Raw genomic sequence first — 27,497 nt, 5'->3', positions numbered from 1 at the left:
CATAATGTTATATGTTTGTTAAAGTTAATACTAATTATTATAAAGGAATAACTATGGTAGAAATAAATATATGTTGATTCTTTCTAAACTATCGACAAAACCAGATTTAACTTGGTGCATTAGGCTTGTGTGACACTTTTAACACACTTTAAAGACTGAAAAATGTGGCATATACAAATGAAAACTAAGATTAGACATGCAATATGCATCTTTACTGCTTACATTATTCGTCCACATACAGTAAATAATATTTGACTTATTTTATAGGCTAAATCAAACCTAATAACTGCCGATTCAGATTAAACAAGTTACTACTTTTAAAATAAATGCAAGACATATTTTAGATGTAGTACATTATTTGTATTCACATATCAGTTCTCGAAAATCTGATGCATGCAGCGGTGGCCATGAGATGGGGCCCCATTTGTCCCGTTGGATTTTCCGAAGTCGTTTTGTTTATATAAGATCATTTTTAGATCATATTTAGCCTCATATCGCTCACAGCGATTACACTTTAAAAAATTAAAGACAGCCTTTGCAATCAGAGTTCGCAATGAGTGATTCCTTCATGAAAACTTCAAATCTACCAACAGTAGCTGCGGGGCAATTGGGTCTTATTAAAGCAGACGCTATAACAATGACTGTAATCTATGAAGTTTGTCCTGATCCACTGATCCTGATAGAAATTTAAAGCACCAAATCTCAATAATCTTTTGGAAACGGGGTGTTTCAACCCCACAAATAGCCCTTTTGGTGCATTTTCATCTCAATTTCAACGAATCAGCCATTGAAAGCAGTTCTTTTCTGGAGTGCCAAAAAACATGGAAGTGCTGGCACAGAGCGTTTGTTTGTAAACAGTAACTTTCCTTATTTTTTTTATTTTTAAAGCATTGTTTTCCCCATCAGAATAGACCTGTGACCCATTTTTGTATCGTGACCCACCAGTTGAGAAAGAATCAGAATCCCTGATAACGACAGTATGATAATAATGTCCTATAATAGGGTTAACTCACCTTAATACTGTTCTTAAAAATATATCCAGGTAGGGAGAACCCTTTTTTTCTGTCTATTGGCTCACTGAAGATGACAATCTGTTCAAAGAGGAAGACCCGCCTCTCTTTAGCACGAGAAAGGAAGCTGTTGTCCTGTTCTGTTACTGTGAATGTGTCTTGCTGTAGTAGTTTTCCCTGTGCTGTGATCTTGCCCTGATAAAGATGGAGATAGAGAGAGAGAGAGAGAGAGAGAGAGAGAGAGAGAGAATAAGGCTTTAGAGAAACAGAGCAGCTAACAATATTTCCACAGACCAACAGCTTTAAACTACAGGCCGAGTCTGGCGCCATACCTCAAAGCCTTGCAGCCGACCTACGTTCATCATGTCATTGCAGCGCTTAGGAACAAAACACATCACCTCCACTGCTTTCTGTTCCAGAAAGAAAGAAAGAGAGAAAGACAAGTGTAGATAAATGGAAAAGAGAGAGCACAATTTGTGGAAAATGACCTCAATTCCTCAGTAAAACCTATGAGCAAGTATTACTGATTTCTGGCTTACATTGACTCAAAATGGGCAAAACACACATGTTGGCATAGTTATGAAATCACACCATATTCCTTGTTGGTATCATGCATTTCTGGTCTTGAAAAATACATAGACCTTCTAGATAATTACAGTGTTGGAGTTACATGATTTATACCTCCAGTTCTTCAATGTCCATCCCAGCCTTTGTGTAGTACTTCAGGAAATCCTGTCGCGAGACACACAGCATGAGCTCTAAAATGTTCTATTTCTGTATCACGGTCTATTTGTATTACTGGCAGTTTGCCTGTAGAAACTAATTAAAAACATTCCTTTCAGTAAGCTGGTAAATACTTGAACATGAGAAGAAATGTAAGTGGGTGATTCTACGTGGTAGATGAACTGTTACAGACCAGCTGAGAAAATAAAAAACTGTTGAGATTTTAGTTATATTTAATGGTACTGCTTTTGGCAGCATCTCAGCATTAATCTTCCATAAACTTCTGAGCTTAATGTGTGTATTAACCTCACAGACAGTTCTGAAAGCCAACAGCATACAATAACATCTTCTTAAAAACCAATTAGCCAATTCACTGACTTGTTAGAGAGCATGTGGAAATATTAAATATCTACATTAAATACTTCGTACTAAAAACGACTAAAGCTGTGGTCACACTTTAGTGAATATTCACTCCCATTGAAACGCATCCGGATGGAGAAGACCAGAAACGCGAGCACGTGCAAAAACATTTTGCACTCCATTAAACTCAAAGCTCAAGTTTGGTGAACTCTGACCTGCAAATTCATATGACAAAAAGACGTGTGACCAATAGAAGATCAAATCGTCATACACTGTCCTCCTGGCTCAATACAAAGAATACATATTTCAAAGGTGCTTGTTTTTATTATTGCAGGAATGTGAGTAGATGGCCTGTTTTAACATTTGAATATAATATTATATGTTATATTTGATTTATTTTTAAAAACAGAGGCCCTCAAGCATGACATCATATCCTGTCCTTGCAGTGTCTGAAATAATTTTGCATGCTCAGTCACCACAGGTGGCATAAAAATGTAACACGTATAAAGTTTTCTAAATTTAATATGCATTTAAAAAATATGAGAGCTGTCAAATCTACAAATTTGTACTATAACCTCTTGAGGCACTTAATGGAATTGAAAAATGATCAATGTTTCCAAACAGGTTTCCCAAATGCTCCACCCCCTTGGGCCAAACAGGTACAGTGGGTATCCATTCAGAATAGGCTTTCTACCATCACGATCACCGTGTGAATGAGTCATTAGCAGCTCTAAACCGCTAAGGGGCGCTATAACCATAGAATTTCAACAGGCCTGAGCTGAATGCCTCAGAGCTTTTTCTCCCATCCTAAAGGCCCAGGTATACTTCAATTTGCGTGTTCCGTTCCATCTCACACACACTTGTGTGCGCACAGCTTTGAAAGTATACCTCACGCGGAGGAGCGCGAATGGACGCATTCGACACATGCTCAGTACAGTTGCTTTGTTATAAGCTACCAGATGTTAGAGGGCAGCACTGAGTCGTGTCATTTACAGGACATCCGCTCTGAAGGATAAAGAAGAAGAAAAGCTGAGGATCCGCCATTAGAGGAAGCAAGAACAACAACAACAACAAAACGATGGAGAAGGATATGTTCTTTGAATACTGCTTGACAGTACATCCCAATTGTGCATATTGCCACCTAGTGGACTCTTCTATCTCAACAGTCAACCTTGCGCATACGCGTTTGTCCGTGCACAGTCTACTCGGACAGGAAAATCTGGCTGCAAGCGGACACTGCGCGTAGACGTCTGCAGACACTCCTGATGACGAAAATTACATCACGTGACTGTGCGTGGACCGTTGCGGAAACGCAGACAAGCGAAGTATACCATACTTTACGACCATTCAGTTGAGGCGGTAAGGGCAAATTAAGCTTGTTTTGCCAACTGCCATAAAAAAAAAGAACTGCAATGAAGACGCATGATAAAGACTTTACTGCAGCACTCAGCATTCACGAGGACGTCCATGCATTGGAGAGTTATTTGTTTGCATTTATTCATTAACATTTCATTAGAAAGAATTAATATTTGTGAGTATTTTTATACATATGCACAGACGTTATGAGCGAGCATCATTAGACCGCATATTCAAACAATGGTGACTTCCAAAAACTGTTAAGACTCTAAACATGTGCTTTCTTTTAATGTGCCAATAGGCTTGCCCATATTTTCTGTTTTTAACAAGGATTATCAAATGTGAATTAATTCATTTACATGTATACCATTGTGTCATAATATGTTATATTCTCCTGGCAATAAAAACAAAAGAAAAGGTGAACAGAATTATTATTTATGGGAGTAGAATACTTATCAAATAAAATATTTGAAAATATTTGAAAAAGAATCACAATTTTCCATTACATTAATTAGGGTGGAAGTTAGTACTGTGACCACATTATTTGTATAATATTTGTCTCAATACATGCGTTAAGAGTTTTACATAATAACCAGAAATGCTATGCAGTTCAAACCTGTAGGTTACGAGCTTTGTTATTCACTATCTGTCGTAGTATTTTATTAGTAGTTATTATTTGCTATTAACCAATGTAGCCCCAATGCTTGATAATATTGATTATTTTTCGGAGTGACTATTTGCTTTCAGATATAACCCCAATAGTCTATTGGCAACATAGAAATGCACAACAAAGTGCATTATCAGTGTCGCTCCAATGGCGTAGTGTGTAACATCGGTCTGTACAACCAGGCTTTGATTCTGCGCTTGGTGTATTATTTTTTCCCATTCTGTTTCTTGGCTCCGCTCCTAATTTTTTTCATGTCACAATTTGAAATAAATAGAAAATAATATAAAAGGTAGTTTAACTGTAGTAATATTGTAGTAGCCATGTTTTTTGGCAGAAAACATAGATTTGATGACATTAACAATGATGTTACTACAGTATTATGGTGTTATAGTAACAATGCTTAATTTTGTGGTTACAATTATTTTACTACAAAATACTATGGTTATTTTATCTGTAGAGGATGTCAGGACAGATCCATGTTCCAGTCGGTTTAGTGCATTATGAAAGACTTTAGAACCCTTTTAACACTTTTTATCGAGACATTTTTCTAGAAACTTTTTTTAACAGACACGTTTTAAACATCAAGAGCTTAGGCGATTCACACCTTAACTCGATGGGGGGGAGGAGGTGTTTAAATGTTTTGTTTGAGCTGAAAATGGTGCAGTGGGTACTACATGTTGCCAGGCAAGAACATTATCGATTACATTAGCAACATACATTGAAAAAATATATTTACACTAATAACAAACAAACTCAGTATGGCTTTATTAATTCTGGCAGTTTGTTGTTTATTCAATTACTGATTGATTTTATAATGTCGCATAATATTTGGGAGCAGCGTTTCGACGAGAAAAAGACGTTCAGATTTCATACAATGTCATAATCTGACAAGACCATCATACTGTGAACATGATGCACAAGTTAACATGGCATTAACATTGCTTGATAATGTGCACCATTTCACACCGAATAAAGAAAACTCATTTGAACATAAAGATGCTCACCACTGTTATCGCTGCCAAATAGCTCAAACTGACAAAACTGTGTGAAATTGTGTTAATCATATTGTTTTTTAACCAGATCTAATCTCCTGCCTTGGTAACGTTTTTTTTAAATTATTATTATTATTTTTTTTTTGCGTAATTCTGCCATTCGAGCTAATTATACCAATTATTTTCATCTGTACACGGATGCCAACATTATGTAGTATGTTTATTCAGGACTCAGCCCCAATTAAACCGTAACACCAGAGAATGACGTAGAGGGAACCCATACAATAATGTTCCTCACTATTGAGAACTATACTCACGCTATTGTAGGCTACTGTATAGTGTAATTAAGTTGAATAATAAACTTTTGTATCGCCAATGATTTTACCTTTAAAACACAATTGTGGCGACAAATATAAGTTAAATACCATGTAAAAAATATATATACAGTATAATATGAACAAATGACCAACAATGATCTTACATGACACAGTTTCAGTAGCAGCCACAAGCAAAATGGCTTTTTGTGAATCTGCTGGATGCAGTTTACTTTCTACATGTTTCCAAACAGACAATAAAATAAGCGGGTCTCGAACCCGCAATTTGCAGAAAAAGACAGTATCAGATGACACAAGCGCACAGCCCCTGAGATATCAGTCCACATGTGAATTTCAAAGAACTTTGGTTTTTAACTACTCCACACCAACCGCTGTAATTTTAAATAACATTATTTAAAAACAACAAAATAAGCATGCACACACACTAGGGCTGAAATGATTAGTCGATGTTATCAACAACATTAAACTCTAATGATGACGCACGAGAACAGCACTGCAATTTGCGCCTGACTGAGGAGAGGAAGAATTACACAGCTCACAGTCCAGATGCACTCTAAACTTTCACAGCTTCAGGTGATGTAGATCGTAAAGTATGAGGGAATTATAATGCAAAAATACAAAATTAAGTAAATACAGAAGCACTCTCGTTGTGGAATAAGTGGAGCTGGAGCTGCCGCTCCCGCTCCAGCTAAAGCAAAACTTTCATGTCGAGCATCTTTAAAGGAAACACCCCAGCGTTACATCTTTAATGCAGTTATATTTAATGCGTTATAGCTTTTTTAAGGTTAAAATCATACGGAAGTAGATCATGAAATAACTACAAACTCTGAAACTGGCATTTCTCTGTGCGGTCAGCACCTCTTCTATGAGTTACGCGAATGTCCGGATCTAAGGGTAAGAGATTGAAACTGCACCCGTCTGATGCACACTCTGTCGCGGGGACACTCATCCCTCAAGCTTGCATGCTTAATGCAGCTAGATTATAACGTGATGACTCACGACTTATTGAATCATAATATATGTGTCACTGTGCATTTCTTATCGTGAAGAAAATTGGCAATACACAGCTTTATTAATACGAGAGAGTTTGTTTTTTTGTGAGTTAAAGATGGATTGAAGTGAACAGAAAGGTGAGAGAGGGTAGTCTTTGACACATTACACACTGCAACAAAACACGTTATTGATTTGTTTTTGTTTTGGCTTGTTTTCCGATATAAATATCTAAAACTCCTTTAAAACAACGTACATTTTCTTTAGCAGCTATACTGCAGAAGACAAAATTGTTATCTGAGAATGTTGAATATAATATTAAAAATACAAATATTTTAAAATATCTAAAAATCTTTAAAAAAAAGATGAATTCACCTGAGAAGCAGCATATAAGATATTTAGACTTGCTTTTAGAGAATAGATCTTGAATATAAGTATATTTTGTATTTACTGCACTCGCAGAAGTATAACCAAGTGAAAAAATTACACTTATATACAAAATACACTTATATATGATACATTCTCTTAAAGCAAGTCTACATATCTTATATATTGCTTCTCAAGTAAATGTATCTTGTTTTAAGGATTTTTAGACCATTTTAAATGGAAAACAGGACAAAAACACTTGATAACAACAGGATATTTTGCAGTGAATTTCTTTACTGAATTAAACTTAATAAAAATTATTTTTTTTCCCTTTAATTCAGTGAATGTCATTTAGAGATATTTATAAAAGATGATTTTGTCCTCTATATTGATAGTAAGCATGTTAAATACAACCTTTTAAGTCAGGGCACAAGCTGAAAAATCAGTTAAGAGCTAATGATTAATCGCTGCAATAATTGCAGAATAGTCAAATAATCGTTCTAATAATCGTTAGGTTAATTGATTATCAAAATAATTGTTAGTTGCAGCCCTAACACACACACACACACACACACACACACACACACACACACACACACACATCACGCTTATGAGCGGGTCTAACACTTCTAGTCTAACACTGCCGACAAGCCGGGTCAATTATAACTGGTTTTCACGTGGCATTAAGGCTCAGTCTGGTTGCTTACCCACTGTAGTCCCATCCCAAACTCGCACTCAAACTGATTGCGCATTTAAAGTTAAAGTCAAAGGCTACTCCAAAAGTGTGGCTACATAATGTTTTTCAGAATGCCTGATCTTAAATGAATTGATCAAATACAGATCTCCATCAGTATTTTGATAATAAATGTATATCTTATTTCTAAATATGAAATGTGGAAATGGTCATAAACTTACTGTAGAATCATCCGCGTGGGCATAAGAATGTGTGTGTATGAGTATTTGTTTATTTCTGTGTGTTGCACTCGGATTCACCTTCAGCAGCAGCTGGTACTTCATGATCCTCTGTACGGGTTTGATGAGCAGGTCATTCAGCTGCAGCCTGTGACCCAGCTGCTGTTTCAGCTCCTTCATGCACAAACAAACAAATATTCCCAGACATGACTGACTTGTTTCTTTATTCAGTAGATTGTGCACAAAGAAAAAAAGGCTATGTTTGCATACTACCATACTTGTAATATTTCACAATGGATCACCCAGGTTACTTCCTGTATTTGCCAAAATGTGCAGTGTACAACCACAGCACACTAGGGGATCTCACTATACAGAGTACTTGACTTTCCATTTCTAATCTGACAAATGATGCAATAAAAACTGCAATTTAAAAGTTTTGTCTAGACTACTTTCTACATCAAGGCTATCAAAAATACAAGTAAAATAAAATGTTGTTTTCGAAATGATATCTGGACGGCATTCATTGAATTTAACATGCAGTGTAATGAGGTCATATGACAATCAGTGCATATTGCTTACACTTTCACTAATATGAAAAAATTATATGCAGTATAGTCCTATATACTACAGTGCATACAGTAAGCAATACACTAGATTTCTATTCCGAACATGGCCAAATACTCTATGGCTGTGTCTCGTTTGGAAGGCTGCATGCTAGTTAGGACGCGTCCTTTGAAGGCTGCAGTATACCGAGTGTCCTCCTTTAAACAAGTCTCGTTTAAACGAGATGGCCTTTGTAGGACAAACGGAAACAGAACTTAACATGGTTGCTATGACAGCACGCCACTCTTTACCAAGTGGGAGCGCTTCGAGTGAGAAGGGAACAAAGTCCCTTTAAATTTAGGAGAGTTATAATGATGTAAAGAGAAAAGAAAATAGATTTTACAGGTGTACTTTTAGTCTAATACTTTATTTTAATTATATATTAATATAATAATACATATTATATACACTGCACCCATCTACTGAGGTACTTAAACTTGGGAATTAACATTCCTTGCGTTTGAACATCATATTTACGGGCAGATTGGCGTCATTTTTTTAGACATTTCCGTTGAAGCAAAGAATTGTGGGTTGTGAGTGCCCACGAAGGATACACCTCATGCATCCTCCGAATTCCCCTGAAAGAAGGTCACATTCGAAGGCTGCATTCGAAATGTCCTACTCGCTTTTCTGAATCGAAACAGCCTCGATGACGTATGCGGCCGTCAAATGCGACCTCCGGAGGACGCAGCCTTCCAAACGAGACACAACTTATGTGATCCATTACCCCATAAAGCCCCTGCAAAAGTCATATACAAACCTTAAGTAGTTGTCTATCAAATCTCTTGATGTTTTGGCACAGTGCTAAAAAGAATCCATTAAGTGTCAAACTTTTCAATCAAGCATCTCTCTGTTTTGTCTGATCCAAGAATTAATGGTACAGTCAGGGTCTTTATGCCCACTGAGTGATTCTGACACATATAAAGTGCAAATGGATAGAGAGAAAGAGTAGCTGTGATAAGATATTTACACAGATGGGCCTGTTCGATCAAAGCATTCCCTCTTGCTTGACCTGTACCTCTACTCCACTAGAGCATGAGTACATGTGCTTTTGCATGTGTCTGCACTTGACGTGTCCTTACCTCCAAGTAGGTCTCGATGTATTCTGACACGATGTGCTCAGACTTAGGTTTGTTTTGGCAGTAGACCACATACATGTGAAGCCGTCTTTCCTGCGGTTTCGGCAAACAGGGGGAGATGGAATTAGCTCAGCGGAGTAGTTACATACTGTATATATTAATAACCATACAAATAGTTCAGAAATCAGAAACATTCAGAAATCACTGTAGTAATTAAATTACTTCCAATGGGAAGAAGCAAAAATAGGTTGAATCTAAAAATAAAATAAATAAATAAATAAATCAAATTGGGGGGATAAATAAATAAATAAGAAATTATATTTTTAGGAAATTGAAGCATATTTTTAGGACCAGAAATTTTTTATTTTATTTATCCTTTTTTTAATTATTATTATTTATGTATTTATTTGCATTGTGACATTATCTGGTAATGAGAATTGGGAAAAAAATGAAATTTTCATGAAAATAATGTCACAAATGAAAAAAACTTAATGGATATGACCCGGACATATTCTTGACAAGTTTGAGATGCACCCTAAGTTATCAACAGTAATATCACTGAAATACATCAAAGATCTTTTAGAGAGAGAGAACATAGTTATTGCAGACTGATGAATTGGTCATAGCGTTATTATTCTTGCTGTGGGTCATTATTTCCTAATATTGTATGTAAATACAAGAGACAGTGAGATATGGATATCACTACAGAAATGTGTTATGACACAGAAGTGATTCAATGGAAACTTTTGAGCTGCTGTATGTCTTTAAATTAGTTTAAATTTGACCCTGCAGTATGGGAGTTGTGTACTGCGTCGGCATAAAGAGAGTGAAGGAGTTAGAGCAGAAGGTCATGTATAATTCAGCACAATTATCCTGAATGTAATCAGAGCCCCATTCACTCTCACTGCATTTAGGTATCAGGAGCTTACACCTGGACTTTACAACACACACACAAACACACTCATACACACCGACTGAGTTGCCTGGAAACAGAACCATAGAGTGGACGTCTAAGCATGAATCTTTCTGACAAAAGACTAGAGGAGGGACATGTGTGACTAAAATGCTGGGCAAAATTTAGAATTAAAGAACTGGCTCCCTATCAATTCATGAGTTGAAATTTGATTTGAATTTTCCATGCCCCACAATATGTTGAATTGTAATAAAATAAAAAAAACAGGATGTGGAATTTACATTTGCAGTTCAAAGAAATTAGACACAATCACACGTCTGATGAGCTTCATTAGACCATCACATGTTTTGTGATAAAACATAGACTACCCTTCAAAACTTTAGAAAAAAATGGTAATATTTTGCACAGTGTGCACAACTAATGAAGAATTACTCTACTTGCAGTAATGGCACCTCAGGCATTCTAGCAGTCAGTTTATTCTCGATCTTCAGGTAAGGTTTCATATGCTTTTTGCAGCACTTCTCATGGATTTTGCAACCAAGCTTATCAAACAACAGCTCAACACCTCAAACTTTGATTCATCCATCATCCTTTACCACTCAATCTTTTAATGGGGTTGTGCCATGAGGAATCAAATTGTCCTTGATCTTTTAACATATAAGAGGTCATTGCCCTATAAAAAAGTACAATATGGTGTAGTGGACTAAAGCACTGAACTGGTAGCAGAAGGTTGTTGGTTCAATCCCCACAGCCACCACCATTGTGTCCTTGAGCAAGGCACTTAACTCCAGGTTGCTCCGGGGGATTGTCCCTGTAATAAGGGCACTGTACGTTGCTTTGGATAAAAGCGTCTGCAAAAATAACATTTGTTTAGCTAATCCTAGCTGCCAAAATGACTCGATCCTCCTCCACATTGTGATGTTACACTGTGGTAGACATTTGCATCTGACACACAACAACACATCAAAGCCTAATTTACCTTATCACTTCCCTAGTCCCACCCAGTAGCGGTGAGCAGTGAGATAGCAATGAAAAAGCAGAGCCAATCAGAACAGTGGGTGTATACTGTCAATTGTTAAAGGAGAAGCAGCACCAAAACCGAGCGTTTCTGACAGAGGGGCAGAATGAGGGTGGAAAATTATCATGTTTTAAAAATATATGACTGTTTGTGCAAAAAACTTTAATAATTTTATAAGTGAACCTCAAGGAACATTAAAATGATGAGAGACAAAAAGCATGTCATGACCCCTTTAAGTTCTTTTGCACATTCTACCCTTTTCTTCTTTTTGCCAGTTTCTGATTTGGCTTTTTCTTTGAAAGTCTGCTTAAAATGCCAACATTCTCTTTACTGTTGCGAAATGAAACTGGTGTTTGGCATGGACTGTTCATTGAAGTTGCCAGTTGACCCTGTCTCTTTCTCAAACGAGAGACTCCAATGTACTTCTTGTTGTTGTGCATCTGGGATATCCACTTCCCTCTTTCTCCTGGTTAAACCCAATAGCCTTAAGACAGTAGTGCATGAAATTTCTCTGAAGAACAATAGACTGATGAATTTCTAGAGAGATTTTTAAAACCGAAATATGACTTGCAAGTGTACTCAATACTTTTTTCAATAAATTTCTAAAGCGTTATGGGAAATTATTTTCTTAGTTGACTGGATTAATAACTGCTAAAAAAATGGGACTTTGAAAAAAACAATTTAATTAAAAAAAAGATACAAATACAAAAATTATTTCAAACAGTAATAATAATTTGCAGCATTAATAATGTTTTAGGTAGTGTTTTTGATCAATTTAATGCATCAAAGGTGAAGAGTTTCTGAAGCAGTTTCTTTCAAGAACAAAAATGTATTTATGTTTTCAAACTTTTGAAGGGTAATGTATACTGTATTTTGACTAAACATTAATTATTTTTTTTTTTTTTTACAAATTATGCCAATGTAATCCATTTTTTAAAGACTTTAGGTAAATTAGAAATGAAGTGTTCATCCTTTATGGTCCAAAAAATGAAAGTTAATTTACGAAATATAATGAAATGTTTATAAATGTAAAAAAAAAAAAGAAAAAAAAGAAGAAAAAAAAAAATCACGTAGCACAAACTACACTTCCAAAAGTTTATGAATTGCATTCCATATGAATTGTTCATTGTTTAATTAAAATTTTTACATTTGAATCACAATTCTGCATTCTATTTGCCATGTCGATACAAATCAATTTAAATTTTGGAATGGAATTTAAATTTAAAAGGCATCCTCAAAACAATTCTTAATGGCAAACAACCCTACCTTATAAGACTGCGTTTAAAACCAGCTGAAGGATTTTGCAATCCACCATCTTTAAAATATCTAAGTTATGCATCAATGATTGGAAGCTGGAGAGACCTAACAAAACTTCAGTGGCTCACGACTTTGTTATGTATTAGTTAATAGAGGGATGAGAGCATGAGATGAAGAAAGTTGAGAGAGAGGGGGGCAGGTTTGGTTTGTGAAGAGGAAAAAGAAAGAGTGAGTCCAGCCCTGACTCACTGTGCTTTGCTCTGGTTCTCATTACCTACCGATTAACACTATGCTTGTTTTCACAGTTAGACACAACCTTTTGATTTTTGTTATAAGTTCCTTTAATTCCCCTCGAGCCTTTTAAAGTCATTACCCAAAGGGCTCCAACTCATTAAACGGTTGAAAGGGCAAATACTGGCAGACACAATATCATACTGTAAATCTGAGCTTTTCATTTACAGTAAGTTAAACTCTTTGATACACCACCAAAACTTGTTTTGCAGCATGTGGCAGCTTTTAACAAATTACTGCCGCTATGAACTTCCAAAGCTGTAGATCAGCAGATTTTAATCTTGGATAGGAGAAAGTATTATCCAAAAAATTACACACTTCACCTTTAACATGTACATCTAAAACTGCCAAGAGATTGTGTTTTTTGTTCTGGGAGAATTGTTCATGTGTGTATCTCCATGTGTAAAGTAGCCGTGTTATCAAAGAACGTGGCCGTGCTTGTTATTCCTCCTCTTTTTTCCTGCCTGTTTTTCCCTTGTGCTTCCTGACCCTACTTAGCCTTATGGAGGTGAGCCAATAAACACACAAGCAAACACACACACCCTCACACAGACAGTATCAATAACAAGGGGTCTGAGGGGGGCCAGAAATAGAGTGGGACACTGTGAGGATAAATGGAGTGTTAGAACAGTGCATGTTAAAAGCCTCTCTGTGTTTTCTCAGCTTTGTTTACTCGAAGTGTGAGAAGTTTTGTTCAACCTTGATAGACACAGGATGCAGAGAGACAGACAGACAAGAAAGAAAGTTTTGGACGGACTTACATGTTTGATAAAAAGTTGGGCCAGTCGCTCAGGCTCGGCCACGCATTTCTCCAGCTCACCCAGGAAATAACTGAGATCAGAACAGAGGGGATATCAGACATACAGTACACCAGTAGACATCAGACACTGTCATAAATGCTGTACACAGAGTTCAACATACTGTAAGAATTTCTCACTCAAAGATACAGTGTAAGATATTTTATTTTTACAGGCAGAGTGGTTATGAGGCCAGAGTTTCATGTGTAAATGAAGAGCTGTGGACAGGTTAGTCTAAATTGTCTTTCAGAAATGTAATAAAGACCGTTAGTCAGGGTAGATTGTATACAGTATTTAATTTAAAATAAATGAAAATTAGGCTGTGAGAGTCAGTTGTTATTTTGATTTTCAATTTCAGTTTAGTTTCAGTTTTAAATTGTTTATGAATAGTTTTATTATGTTTGTATCTTTGGAAAATGACTAGTTTAAGTTAAATGAATAGTTCACCCCAAAATGAAAATTCTCTCAGTATTTACTCACCCTCATGCTATCCCATGTGTATGACTTACTTTCTTCTGCTGAACACAAATGAAGCTCTGTAGGTCCACAAAATGCAAGTGAATGGGTATTTTGAAAAATGTTGAAGCTCCAAAAAAGCACGTAAAGGCAGCATAAAAGTAATCCATAAGAGCCCAGTGGTTAAATCTATGACTTCAGAAGCAATATGATATGTGTGGGTGAGAAACAGATCAATATTTTAGTCCTGTTTTACTATAAATTCTCCTCCCTGCCCAGTATCAAATCAAATCAAATCAAATCACATTTATTGTCATAGGTGGTGATATAAGAAAGTGAATCACCAAAAACAGAAGAAGAAGAACATGAAACTTAAAGTGGAGATTGATAGTAATAAAGGACTTAAATATTGATCTGTTTCTCACCCACACCAATCATATCGCTTTGAAGACATGGATTAAACAACTGGAGTCATATGGATTATTTTTATGCGCTTTTGGAGCTTCAAAATTTTGGTACCCATTCACTTGAATTGGATCGACCTACAGAACTGAGATATTCTACTAAAAATCTTTGTTTGTGTTCAGCAGAAGATAGAAAGTCATACACATCTGGGATGTCATGAGGGTGAGTAAATGATCAGAGAATTTTCATTTTTGGGTTAACTATTCCACTAAGTTTCAGTTACCATTCACTTTCATTGAATGAAAAAACTAAAAAGATGCAGTGATAGTCAAAGGTGACTGAGGCTAACATTATCTAACATCTCCTTTTTTGTTCCACATAATATAGCAAGTCATACAGGTTTGGGACAGCATGAAGGCGAGTAATTAATAACAGAATTTTTATTTTTGCGTGAACTATGACTTTACATTTTTATTTAATTTCAGTTTTAGTTTACATCCCTTTATAACATAGCACAACAATTTTTAATACAAATATTTGTTTACTTCAAGTTTGTCTTCATAATAGTTTTTAGTTAACAATAATAGCATTGGGTTAAGGTATCGTACAGTTTGTTTAGTAGGTTTTACTGTCTTAAGCTCACGTCTCATTTTCACAACCCATACTCAGAGTTTCTGGCCCACATGAATTTTTTGGAAAGGTGTATTTCAGTATTAGTGTTTTATTGACTGAACGATCAACACCAAGGTGCACAATGATAGAACCCATTGAACTGACTATATTTCTTGTATTGTACTGTATTGTACTGTATTGTTTTAATTTGCATTAAATTAAAAATGCTGTGTACCCTGACTAAGGCCCATATATTTAAGGTGCCTCACTCCTACACACACACACACTCACACACACACACAGAAAGAGAGAGAGAGAGAGAGATAAACACACTCTTTGTGCCAGTCATAGATCTGATGAATATTCCCAAACACTATTTTGTCTTTTCCTTTCATGTCTTCTGGAACTCCTTTTGCATTCATAGTGGCCATGTAACCCTGCAAGAAACAGAACATGATGAACCTCCACAGCTCATGACCTATTAGAGCACTCAGTTCTAATTAAACTACAGCATTTCATCTGTGACAATTAAACACCATTTTAAAATGTAGCTCATCTTTCTCTTTTCCAGATTTTCTAAATCCTGCCATCATTACTTAGATTTACAATGTGATCACTATTACAGCTGAGAGGAATTCAGGTCAGCTGATACATCAAATCTAATTCTGCAGTGATTGAATGCTCTCAAATGCATTCTAATTGTTCTAAGATTACAGGAAATGTATACCATTCCATGACAGCACTGATCCATCTGTGATTCGCTAATAGATATTTTCAAAGCCACTGCACCCCATTAATTTCCTGTTTCATAAAATTATTCCCAGTAATGTAACTGCCATGCAGCTCACCTCCACAATAAGTCCTAGATCAGCTACATAAAGCTTCTCTGTCTCTATAAGTTCCTTCAGAACGTACCTAAAGAGAGAAGAGAGAGGTCAGCATTGTTTTATCATGTTATTTGATACTATAACAATACTGAAAGCTTAAAACATGTGGCGAGTGTTTAATATAGTACTATAATTTTAGCAGAGTTCTGACTGAAGCAGTTTATTAATATTCTGGGAACATTTTTCGTACAAGATGAAGGGCCCTTTTATAGAAATGAGTAAAGATGGCATGAATGTTCTCTACTTAAGCGATATCAAACAAGCAAGGTCCGGCTGTGCTGAATATCAGCACAGCTGTGATTCGGCCGTAATTCATTGAACTACGTAATAAGTTAATACTGAGGATCTTAATAGACATAATATAGCCAGGTATTTTGTCTATTTTTGCTCCACTAATGAAAATAGTTATGAAAGAACCCAAAGCAGAATTGTGAAGCGTCCCAGTGCACTCTTAGTTTGCTCCTTGTCCAATCAGATTACAGGACTGGAACTAACTGTAGTATAGTGGTGAACCTCTAACTACTCTGTTAAATATTCTAATTTAAATCTCATTAAAATGTAATAGCACATTAAAATATGATCATTACAAACTTCTAAATTAAGCATTTATTTAATGTTACATAAGTGATCTAAAACAAGAATTTCCTCAATGTTACATAAAGGATTAAACTAGAAATGTCAAGATCTCTTCGACTTCACACACACATGCTTTTTTCTAAGGCACTCCTCCGATCCTCTTCACTGTCTATGGTGGCTGATGATTGGCTGGAACTGTCATCCATCAATATGGAGCCATCGTCGTCAGCCTGAAGGCTGGTGCACTGGGTGATCTGCAGACACAGAGGGGATAAGTGTGAATAAGAGAAGAGAAATAATGCTGAAATGCTATTCACTCTGGGGATGGCTGCAGGGAGAGAGAGAAATAATAGAGAAGGTAAGCGAGAGAGTGGGGTGGGAAGATATGAGCTGGTGTAATAGCTCAGGTTGCCTAGGTGACAGTAAAGGAGCATGCTGGGTCTGTTGGTGACAATGATTAAACCATAACAGGAATTCAGTGCTTACCAGAAATGATGACACTAACACTAAGTCAAAGTAGATGATCTAGACTGAATGTCAAAGCCAGTGACTCCACAAAGTCATCACATTCTCACAGAAAATCATGTCAAATTGTTTTGGTTGATATAGGCTATTGTTTTAGCTGAGGATAGATGTGCATACAGTTCAGCTGGTCCTGCAGTGCTTTGAGACAGAAAGAGGAAGTTTGAAGACGTCCTGTCTTTGTTAATGTGTTTGTTAACCTCATCAGATGTAAAACAAGGACAGAAACTACCAGCCTAATCTCTTGAACTGTGGCCACAAGGCAGCATTTTTGCAAAGTGACATAACGTGGTTCATTACACGTATAATGGCAGTTCCGAGGTGAAATGTCCACTGTGTAGCGCTAAAAGTGAGTGAAATGTTCACCCAGACAGATGAGGTTATTTTTTTTATTTTTTATGATTAACATTTTTATTTATTAAACACAGGAAAACAAAACATAATTATAAATACACAAAATCAACTTTAACATCCACTACCACCCCACCTCCTCCCCAACCCCAACCCCACCCCAAACCTCAACAAACATCTCTGTGGTCTTAGATGAACACATATCGAAGAATACAAAAACAAAAACCAAACAACTAAAAGAGGAAAAAAGAGAATAATAATAATAATAATAATAATAATAATAATAATAATAATAAAAATACACACACACACACATATATATATATATATATATATAAAAATCACACACACTGACAATTACCCCTCTCTCTCCACTATTCCACCCGAGAACCCTCCAAGAATTCTAAATATCCACCCCATTTTCCCACAAACAGATCCGGATTCCCCAGTCTTCTATAAGATCAATCTTCTAAGGCCGCCACTCTCCCCATCTCCGAGCACCATTCCTGAAACGGGGGTGCTCCAACCGACTTCCAACCCCTCAAAATCACCCGCCTGGCGACCATAACACAGGTCAGGACCCAATCCTCCACATGTTTATTCTTCACATTAATTTCTGCCCCATCTCCCAAAATACAGAGTCTGGGGCTAAATGAAACCCAAGTGCCCAAGACCTCACATACAAAATTCTGAACTCTCAACCAAAACCCCTGGATCTCAATGCACCTCCAAAACATGGGTTATATCTCCATCCTCCGACTGGCATCGCCAGCAGGTAGGTGTGTATTTAAGACCAAGCCTATACAGTCTAGAGGGGGTCAAATAGAATCTATGTAAAATCTTGAACTGAATAAGGCGAACTATTGCATCTCTAGATACAGACTTGATTTTTTTTAGAATCTTAGTCCACACCCCATCCTCCAATACCAAATCCAAATCTTTCTCCCATAATCTCTTAATAGAAGTTAAGGCTCCGTCCCCCATACTCTGAATTAACAGGGAGTAGTACACTGATGCCTCAAGACCTTTTCCAAAAGCCGCAATCACCTCAACCAAAGCATCTGCCTCCATAGGGAGGTGTGTGCTACTCCCAAAAATAGTACAAAGTAGGTGGTGCAATTGTAAATATCTATAAAACTGAGGTTTGGGGATCCCAAAATGTTAGACCAAGTTTTCAAACGATTTCAACACTCCACTTTCATATTTACATTTATGCATTTGGCAGACGCTTTTATCCAAAGCGACTTACAGTGCCCTTATTACAGGGACAATCCCCCTGGAGCAACCTGGAGTTAAGTACCTTGCTCTCAGTGGTGGTGGCTGTGGGAATTGAACCAACAATGTAGCAACCCCCCTCACAATCCACTCTGGCCAGCAGAAAGGGGACTTGCCAATATGTAATCTTGGGTTCTGCCATATACTTGAGGCAACATTTAAATAAGTGTCCAATTTAAACAATCTGGACACTTTAGTCCATACCGAGTGTAAATGCGAAATAACGGGGTGTAACTTAACTTTTCCGATTAGTTTGATAGAGATGCTTTGTAATGGCGAAATAGGGGCAGGAACTGCCTGTTCAATAACAAACCAGGGAGGGGCTCTCTCAGGTGGAAGTGACCAATGAGCCAAATGTCTGAGACTGAATGCATAGTAATAAAACAAAATCTTGGGTAGGCCTAGCCCACCTTTGTCAATCGGCCTATGTAACTTATTAAAATGCAATCTGGGACGTTTACCATACCAAATGAAGGACTTTGCTATGCTATCAAATTGCTAGAAATAAGAGAGGGGGACATTCACAGGGAGAGATTGTAGCAGGTAGATAAATTTTGGAATACAATTCATTTTGATAACATTAACCTTCCCAATCATAGATAAATGTAATGAAGCCCACCTGCCCACATCGCTTGAAAATCTTTTTATTAAAGGGTCAAAATTAACACTAAATAAATCAGACAATTTTGCTGGGAATAAAATCCCCAAATATTTAATGCCCTGTTTGGGCCATTGGAAGGCGCTCGGCTGAAAAGCCGTTACTGGACAGTATGCTGTCAAAGCCAAAGCTTCGGATTTAGACCAACTGACTTTGTATCCTGAGAACTTTGAAAAGGAATTAATAATTCTGTGGAGGCAAGGCATAGATCTAGTAGGTTCAGAGACAAATAATAAAATATCATCTGCATAAAGCAGAAGCTTATGCACCACACCTCCTGCAATCACCCCTGGAAAATCATCCTCCTTTCTTATCGCGGCTGCTAATGGTTCCAGGGCAAGACAGAACAATAAAGGGGAAAGAGGGCAGCCCTTCCGGGTGCCCCTATCCAGAGTAAAATAATCTGAAATTAATCCATTTGTTTGTACCACTGCTACAGGGTGTTTATAAAGTAACTTAATCCAACCAATAAATGTACTCCCGAACTCATATATTTCCAAAATCTTAAAAAGATAATCCCTTTTCAGCATCAAGTGAGATGGCAGTGACCGGAGACTGATCATTCGCCACTGACCACATGATATTGATGAGACGCCTGATGTTATCAGAAGAGGTACGGCCCGAATAAATAACCTTACTTAATCGGTTAGCCAAAATTTTTGACAATATTTTTACATCTAGTTGGATCAGGGAGATTGGACGGTAACTTTTACACTCGCTTGGATCTTTGTCCTTTTTAAGAATCAGACTGATCCGGGCTTGCGTTATGGTTGGAGAAAGCTTCCTTTCTTTAATGATTCCATATAAACTTCTAGCAAAAGTGGAGCCAGTTCTGTAGCATAGGATCTAACAAATTCTGTGGCAAAACCATCTGGCCCCGGAGTCTTTGCCAGTAGGTAGGGACTTAATTACCTCGTCAAGCTCCTCCAAGGTTATCTCAGAATCAAGAAAATTTTTTTGCTCAATCGTCAATTTAGGAAGATCTAATGGTTCCACAAAGTTTCTAATATCTTCATCAGTAGACGAAGACGTGGAACTATAAAGATCAAGATAGAATTCTTTAAAGGCATTATTAATATCAATGGCAAAAATTTAGGTAAAAATTTCACCACCAGCAGATTTCACTGAGGGAATGATAGAAAGAGACACTCTCTGCTTTATATATCTAGCCAAAAGCTTCCCTGCTTTGTCACCCGACTCAAAGTATGACTGTCTTGCCTTGAATAACCAAAACTCCACTTTCCGCGACAAAATAGTATTATACCTATATTTCAATCGGGTCAATTCTCTGAGGTCATCAGATGACATACGGGGCTTCAGCTCTGCCTCGGCACTTTTAATATTTCCTTCCAACTCCACGAGTTCTTGTGCTTTGGATTTTTTGGTGAATGAGGCATACTGTATGATCCGACCCCTAAGAACCACCTTAAGTGCCTCCCAAGCCACGCCCACAGAGGATACTGAGGACCAGTTGGTCTCCATATAAACATTGATTTCAGTCTTTGTTGGAAATCAGGATTTTGCAAAAGGGACACATTAAGGCGCCAACTATATGATTTCTTTTTCTCTGTATATGGCAACACTTCTAAACTCACCAGGGCATGATCTAAGACTAAAATGTTTCCAATTGAGCAATCAACAACAGATGAAATGAGGGATCTGGATATAAAAAAAAATCTATTCTGGAATAAATCTTATGGACTGATGAAACAAATGTATAGTCCCTCCCAGATGGGTTCAAAAGCCTCCAAATATCCGTAAGACCAAGATTTTTACACATCCTGTGAAGCGTAAATGTTGCTCTAGGGGGTTTACACACTTTTGCTTCACTGTGATCAAGGACTGAGTCCATCAAAAGATTAAAGTCTCCTCCCAATATTATATCATGAGGGGTGCCAGCGGCTTGCAGCATCCCTTCAAGATCTATAAAATAGCCCTTATCATCAGCGTTAGGTGCGTAAATATTAGCCAAAATCAACCTTTGCCCTTGAATTTCAGCTAAAACAATAATGACTCTCCCTAATTTATCTTTAGTCTGTTTGAGACATTTGAATTGTAAATGTTTATTTACCAATATAATGACTCCCTGCTCTTACTTGAGCCAGCACTAAAGAAAACATGTCCACCCCATATCTTCCCAAATTTTTCAGCTTCCTGCGGGGAGAGATGTGTTTCTTGAAGAAACACAATATCATATTTCTTACGTTTAAGAAACCTTCCTTCTTTTTATGGGGTGCCCCAACCCATTTACATTCCATGTGGAGAGAGATAGTACACTCATATTAACAACTGACATATTGATATAATAAAAAAATAAACTGTGTGTTAAAAACAAAAATATACAGACCAAATTCCCCATTAGTGAAACAATCAAACCCCAAACTTCCCCCCGAACAAAACAAACAGAAAAAAGAAAAACGCCAACCGGCGACAATCCCTCTAAACTCAAAAGGTCCATGAATGCCCACGAGTCCCCACGACAACTTTGCCATCGGATTGCTCAATTTTGCCTCACAAATTTGTGAGGCAAAATTACATAACAGAAAATACTTTGTAAAATAAACCCCAGCAAATAGGCAGAATGAACACAAAGAATGTGTAGATTAATTCACAGAACTGTCTCAAAGATGTGATCTTCCACAAAACAAATTCCATCCGATATAAAACCGTTCAGATTCCTTGGACAGACAAACAAATGATCAGTGAGCCAGCTGTTATGAGTTCAACGGATGACGTATTCATTCAATGTCCTGTAAAAAACTCAAAACAAACTACAGCCAGCAGGAAGAATAAGCACGAAGAATGAACAGATTAATCCACAGCTGTTCCAAAGGAGTGTTATTCAACAGAACAAGCTCCAGCAGCTAGGTGGAGCCAACACAAAAAGAAACAAAATCGGCTTCCTCAAGAGTATGTACAGTGAGTCGACCCACTCACATGAGAAATATCCACTGGTTTACTCAGACATTGATTCAATAAAAGACACTGCCTGATTTGGACATGTAAATACTTTGCGACCGTTTTTCGTTTCTATTCTGTTTGGCCAGAAACATTAGAGCAAACGAGATCTTTTTCTGATGTAAGAGTTTCTTGCATTCCTTGAACCGATCACGTTTCTCTCTTGTCGAACTCGCAAAGTCCGGGAACAAGAAAATATTATGGTTCTTCCAAGAAAGCTTCCCTTTGCTCCTCGCCTGGCACAACACCAGATCTTTATCGGATGATCTCAGAAATCTGACCAGAATTGATCGGGGCCTGTCTCCCTCAGCAGATATCCGAGCAGGGACTCTGTGAGCTCGCTCGATTTCCAGTTTGTGGCCTGTTATATCAAGCAGACTCAGGAAAAACTTGTCTAGGAATTTCACCATATCTCTGCCCTCCTCATGCTCAGGAATTCCAACAATTCGAACATTATTCCTGTGGCTTCTGTTCTCAAGATCTTCAATCTTGTCAAGGAGATGTTCAAAATCAACTTTGGTCACGGGCGGATTAGCGGTTAATTCCCTCTCCGAAGATTCCAGAAAATCGATTAGTTTTTCAACATCAGTCACTCTTGTGACTAACTCAGAGAATTTTATTTCCATTGCCGTAATCGATCGACGTATTACAGTGAGATCCTCCAAGTCAGCAAGAATCTTCGTCAACATCACCGACATGTTGGACAACTGACACTGAATTCCTTCTCCCGCTGTGCCATCCAAATCGAGTCCCCGGTCTGTAGGTCTGTCGGGGCTTTCATTCTGAACACGTAAGTGTCTTTTAATGTCTCCAGAGCCCGAGGATTTTGACTTCTTTGCCATGTTTTGCATCAAAGAGCAAATGTGTAACTGGGTGTATCAAATTCACCAGATTATAACAAGAAAATAATAAAAAATTTAGCAAAGTGCGCAGAGCTCGTCGCTCACACATCTGCTACTTGCATGGCATCACGTGACCCCCCGACAGATGAGGTTTTTAAGGCTAGTGCTCTATCAAGTTTTAAATCAACAAAACCTACCTCTCGACCTTAAACCTTACACCTATAACTAACCAACAGAGTAATAAAAGCATGTGTGAAATGAAAAACACAATTGCTGAATCATTTTGTGGTGCTTCTCTGACACTTTCGGCTTGCGTGTCCAATCGCGTGCTTATCAGGTTTCATACCATGGAACTTTAAATCTCAAATGTAATGCTCTATCAGTTGAACTACAGAGCAATTTGACTGTTCTTGAACAAGCTTGTAAATGTAGTTGGTTCCCTATCTGTCACTCACTCGACATTGTGTCGATGTAGTGACACTAGGGGTCACTCTTGGGAGCCCGAGACACCTCTGGTCTTTGATAAAAGGCCAATGAAAATTGGCGAGTGGTATTTGCATGCCACTCCCCCAGACATACGGGTATAAAAGGAGCTGGTATGCAACCACTCATTCAGATTTTCTCTTCGGAGCCGAACGGTCATGCTCTCTGAGCTGAATACTACTGTTCATTCACCTCTGCTGGATCTGACGGCGCATTTCAGCGGCTTCTCCCCCCTCTGCACTGGTGCACTGCAGAGAATGCCCCTGGGCGCTTTGGCGGTAGACACGATCACTCAGGCTAGGGCTCCCTCTATGAGGCGCCTGTATGCCTTGAAGTGGCGTCTGTTCGCTAAGTGGTGTTCTTCCCGATGCGAAGACCCCCAGAGATGCGCAGTCGGATCGGTGCTTTCCTTCCTGCAGGAGAGGCTGGAGGGGTGGCTGTCCTCCTCCACCTTGAAGGTGTATGTGGCCGCCATTTCGGCACATCACGATGCAGTGGATGGTAAGAATTTGGGGAAAGCACGTCTTGATCATCAGGTTCCTGAGAGGCGCTAGGAGGTTGAATCCCTCCATATCACGCCTCATCCCCTCGTGGGACCTCTCTGTAGTCTTTCGGGCTCTACGGGGAGCTCCCTTTGAGCCCCTGGATTCAGTTGAGCTTAAGGCACTCTTTTTGAAGACTGCCCTCCTGACTGCGCTCACTTCCATCAAGAGGGTAGGGGACCTGCAGGCGTTCTCATTGTGCCTGGTGTTCGGTCCGGGTTACTCTCATGTGATCCTGAGACCCCGACCGGGCTATGTGCCCAAGGTTCCCACGACCCCTTTTAGGGATCAGATGGTGAACCTGCAAGGGCTGCCCCAGGAGGAGGCAGACCCAGCCTTTACGTTGATGTGTCCGGTGCGTGCTTTACGCATCTATTTGGATTGCATGCAGAGCTTTAGAAGCTCTGAGCAGCTATTTGTCTGCTTTGGTGGACAGCGGAAAGGAAGAGCTGTCTCCAAACAGAGGATCGCCCACTGGGTCGTTGACGTCATCATGATGGCATATCACGCTCAGGACGTGCCGCCCCCCGTGGGGTTACGAGCCCACTCTACTAGGAGTGTAGTGGCCTCCTGGGCCCTGACCAGTGGAGCCACTTTGGCAGACATCTGCAGAGCAGCGGGCTGGGCAACACCCAACACCTTTGCGAGGTTCTACAATCACCAGGTTGAGCCGGTTTCATCCCGTGTATTGTCAGGTACGAGCAGGTAAGTTCCAGGACAGCTGGCCAGGTGCACTGCTTTCGCATAGTGCCTTTCCCTTCCCTTAAGTTGTTCACAAGCTGTGATCCCTGGATGACTTTCCTCCTTAGCCCTGTGGCAGATGAGTTTGCGGAGAAACTCGCTGCCGGCCCAGTACGTGTGCTAATTAGGCCCTGTACTGGGGTGGGTGCTCCACATGTTCTGGTTCCCCGTAGGTGACCCCATGTGATATCTTCTGCTAAATCGTTTCCCTGTTGGTATACTGCATCTTCCTTGGGCAGAGGCCCCTCTGCCCCCGGTTACCGTGTTTGTAGAAACTCCTCCCCCTCGGGTATGACCTACCATGCGACTTCTCCACATGACATACTTTCGACAAGACTAGGTAAGACTATGTGACGTATTTCCACTCAAAATACCCCCCTTCTCTGGGCAGGGTGTGGTCTCAGCAGTGTCTTCCCCTAGGGAGTGACAGCCCCCCCGACGTAGCCATTTATGGCCCCCAGTCGGTTAACAAATTCCACTCTTTTTGGGGAGATAAAAGAGGAAAAGAGGCCACGGCTGGGCTAGCCTGTCCCTATTTGTTGGGCAGTCGACTTGTTCCCGAAGGACCGTTCGACACTCATAAGAGCGTTGGGGGAGGTTACGTGATGGCCTGGTGCGCTGGCTACGAGGCACACAGCGGTCTGCCCGTCTCACACCGCCAGTCCACGTAACACAGTTCAGCTAGTTGTGGCGTTTTGTATAGGGACCCTAGTGTCACTACATCAACACAACGTCGAGTGAGTGACAGACAGGGAACATCCTGGTTACTTTCGTAACCTCCGTTCCCTGATGGAGGGAACGAGACGTTGTGTCCCTCTTGCCACAACACTGAACTACCCGCTGAAATGGCCGGGACCTTGTCTCGGCTCCTCAGCACAAAACCTGAATGAGTGGTTGCATACCAACTCCTTTTAAACCCGTATGTCCGGGTGAGTGGCATGCAAATTCTACTCACCAATTCCCATTGGCCTTTTTTCAAAAAGCAGAGGTGTTGTGGCTCCCAAGAGTGACCCCTAGTGTCACTACATTGACACAACGTCTCGTTCCCTCCATCAGGGAACGGAGGTTACGAAAGTAACCAGGACATTGTAGCGCCTCTAGTGTTCATTCTTCCAAGAAAATGCTGCAATGTGCCATGAAAAAATATTAATGTGATTCTATGAGACCAGGTTGCATTTATCTGACATGGACTGCTCTGTGTGACAAGAGGAAGAATCGGTGCTGTTGTATGGACCAAAACAGTGGTCACTTTGAAAAGACAGCCTACAGGTAATGAATGAATGTGGAATCGGAAAGGGCAAAGGCCACAACTAATTATCTACAAAGAGACACCAGCCACTTCCACTTGTTTTTGCCTAAAATCTTGTAGTGAGCCTATGTATGTGAGCTTCATTAGAAATTCTCCTTTTTTCAGTTTTATAAACAACTCTACAAATGTACAAAAAAGCAATTACTGCCATTTATAGCATATCCCTACCTCTTAAATGCATTAAAGGCCAGATAAGATCTGCACTTTAGTCAAAGCTGTTTAGCTGCTTACTAACGTCACTTGTGGAGCATCACTTAATCTCTATTGCCATGTCTACAGGACCCACAATCTCTACTTCTCTCATAAACACACTTAAAAAAAACCTGAGAAGAACATGTCCAGGTCATATATCACCCCAAAATCAAAAGACAAAAGTAGAAAGAAGACATTATATTTACCTTTAATTTAAATATGACAATGAGGCATATTTAAGACCATTAAGAGTTTCTCTGCATTATGGCTATTTTCATAACCATTAAGCCACCTAAAATTCTCATTACTGCAAAAATCTTACCCTCATTACTGTAATGCAAAAATGACTTTTACATCATGGAAGTATTTGTTATACTGCCTTCAATTTATGCTGATTTAAATACAAAAATCATTATTTTATCCAATGAGAATCTCTACAAAGAATAATGACAAATACAATACGTCCAGTAAGCATTACGTAAAACTCATTAAATCGCATTAAATAGTAAAAGTCCAGAATCATTATGGTAATGAATATATGGGGGAAATTTTGCTTAATTGTCATAACAATAATGTTACAATGCAAAACATCTTCATAGTTCTAAAACTAGGCTTAATTTTCTTTATGCAAAATATAACTTATTTTTCTTTTCATTATGGGATGAAATGTGATGTGGACATGTTTTTGTGGGATTCACCTATGCACTCTCCTTCCGCTTTACACGTCACTCATCCTCATCAAACACACAGATTTCAATAGCAAGAATTCCTAATCTCAGACCTTGTGATGGATAGCACATCTCCTCCATCTATTCATTCAGCTATTGCTTTCTTTCAGACTGTTTATTGAAGCTTTACAAAGCATTTCCTTTGCTTGCATGGGCCCTGTGCTATTGTATTGTGTGTGTGAGAAAGATGTAGGATCATGTAGTTTACAATCAACGGAAATTCCATGAAGTAATTCAAACACATGCTGTTGTCGAACAGTATTTAATTCTAGGCTGTGTGTAATGTTGTAA

The 27,497-nt window shown here is 38.6% G+C and overlaps 1 protein-coding gene across 3 annotated transcripts in view; it reads right to left on the bottom strand.

Moving 5' to 3' along the window:
• The window catches only part of LOC127419158 (rho guanine nucleotide exchange factor 25-like), a 131,820-nt gene that overhangs the window by 7,631 nt on the left and 96,692 nt on the right, over positions 1 to 27,497 (bottom strand). For all 3 annotated transcript variants that reach the window (XM_051660330.1, XM_051660331.1, XM_051660332.1), the window contains 9 exons: positions 16,735 to 16,859; positions 15,991 to 16,057; positions 15,476 to 15,579; positions 13,634 to 13,703; positions 9,397 to 9,486; positions 7,793 to 7,885; positions 1,692 to 1,742; positions 1,343 to 1,420; positions 1,014 to 1,205 (listed from right to left, as the gene is read on the bottom strand). In XM_051660330.1, the coding sequence (XP_051516290.1) occupies positions 1,014 to 1,205; positions 1,343 to 1,420; positions 1,692 to 1,742; positions 7,793 to 7,885; positions 9,397 to 9,486; positions 13,634 to 13,703; positions 15,476 to 15,579; positions 15,991 to 16,057; positions 16,735 to 16,859 (870 nt within the window). The remainder of the gene's footprint in view (positions 1 to 1,013; positions 1,206 to 1,342; positions 1,421 to 1,691; positions 1,743 to 7,792; positions 7,886 to 9,396; positions 9,487 to 13,633; positions 13,704 to 15,475; positions 15,580 to 15,990; positions 16,058 to 16,734; positions 16,860 to 27,497) is intronic.

This window comes from Myxocyprinus asiaticus, chromosome 28 (assembly GCF_019703515.2).
Source record: "Myxocyprinus asiaticus isolate MX2 ecotype Aquarium Trade chromosome 28, UBuf_Myxa_2, whole genome shotgun sequence".
In the NCBI taxonomy this organism is placed as follows: Eukaryota; Metazoa; Chordata; class Actinopteri; order Cypriniformes; family Catostomidae; genus Myxocyprinus; species Myxocyprinus asiaticus.
This window is presented reverse-complemented; position numbering and strand designations above follow the sequence as displayed.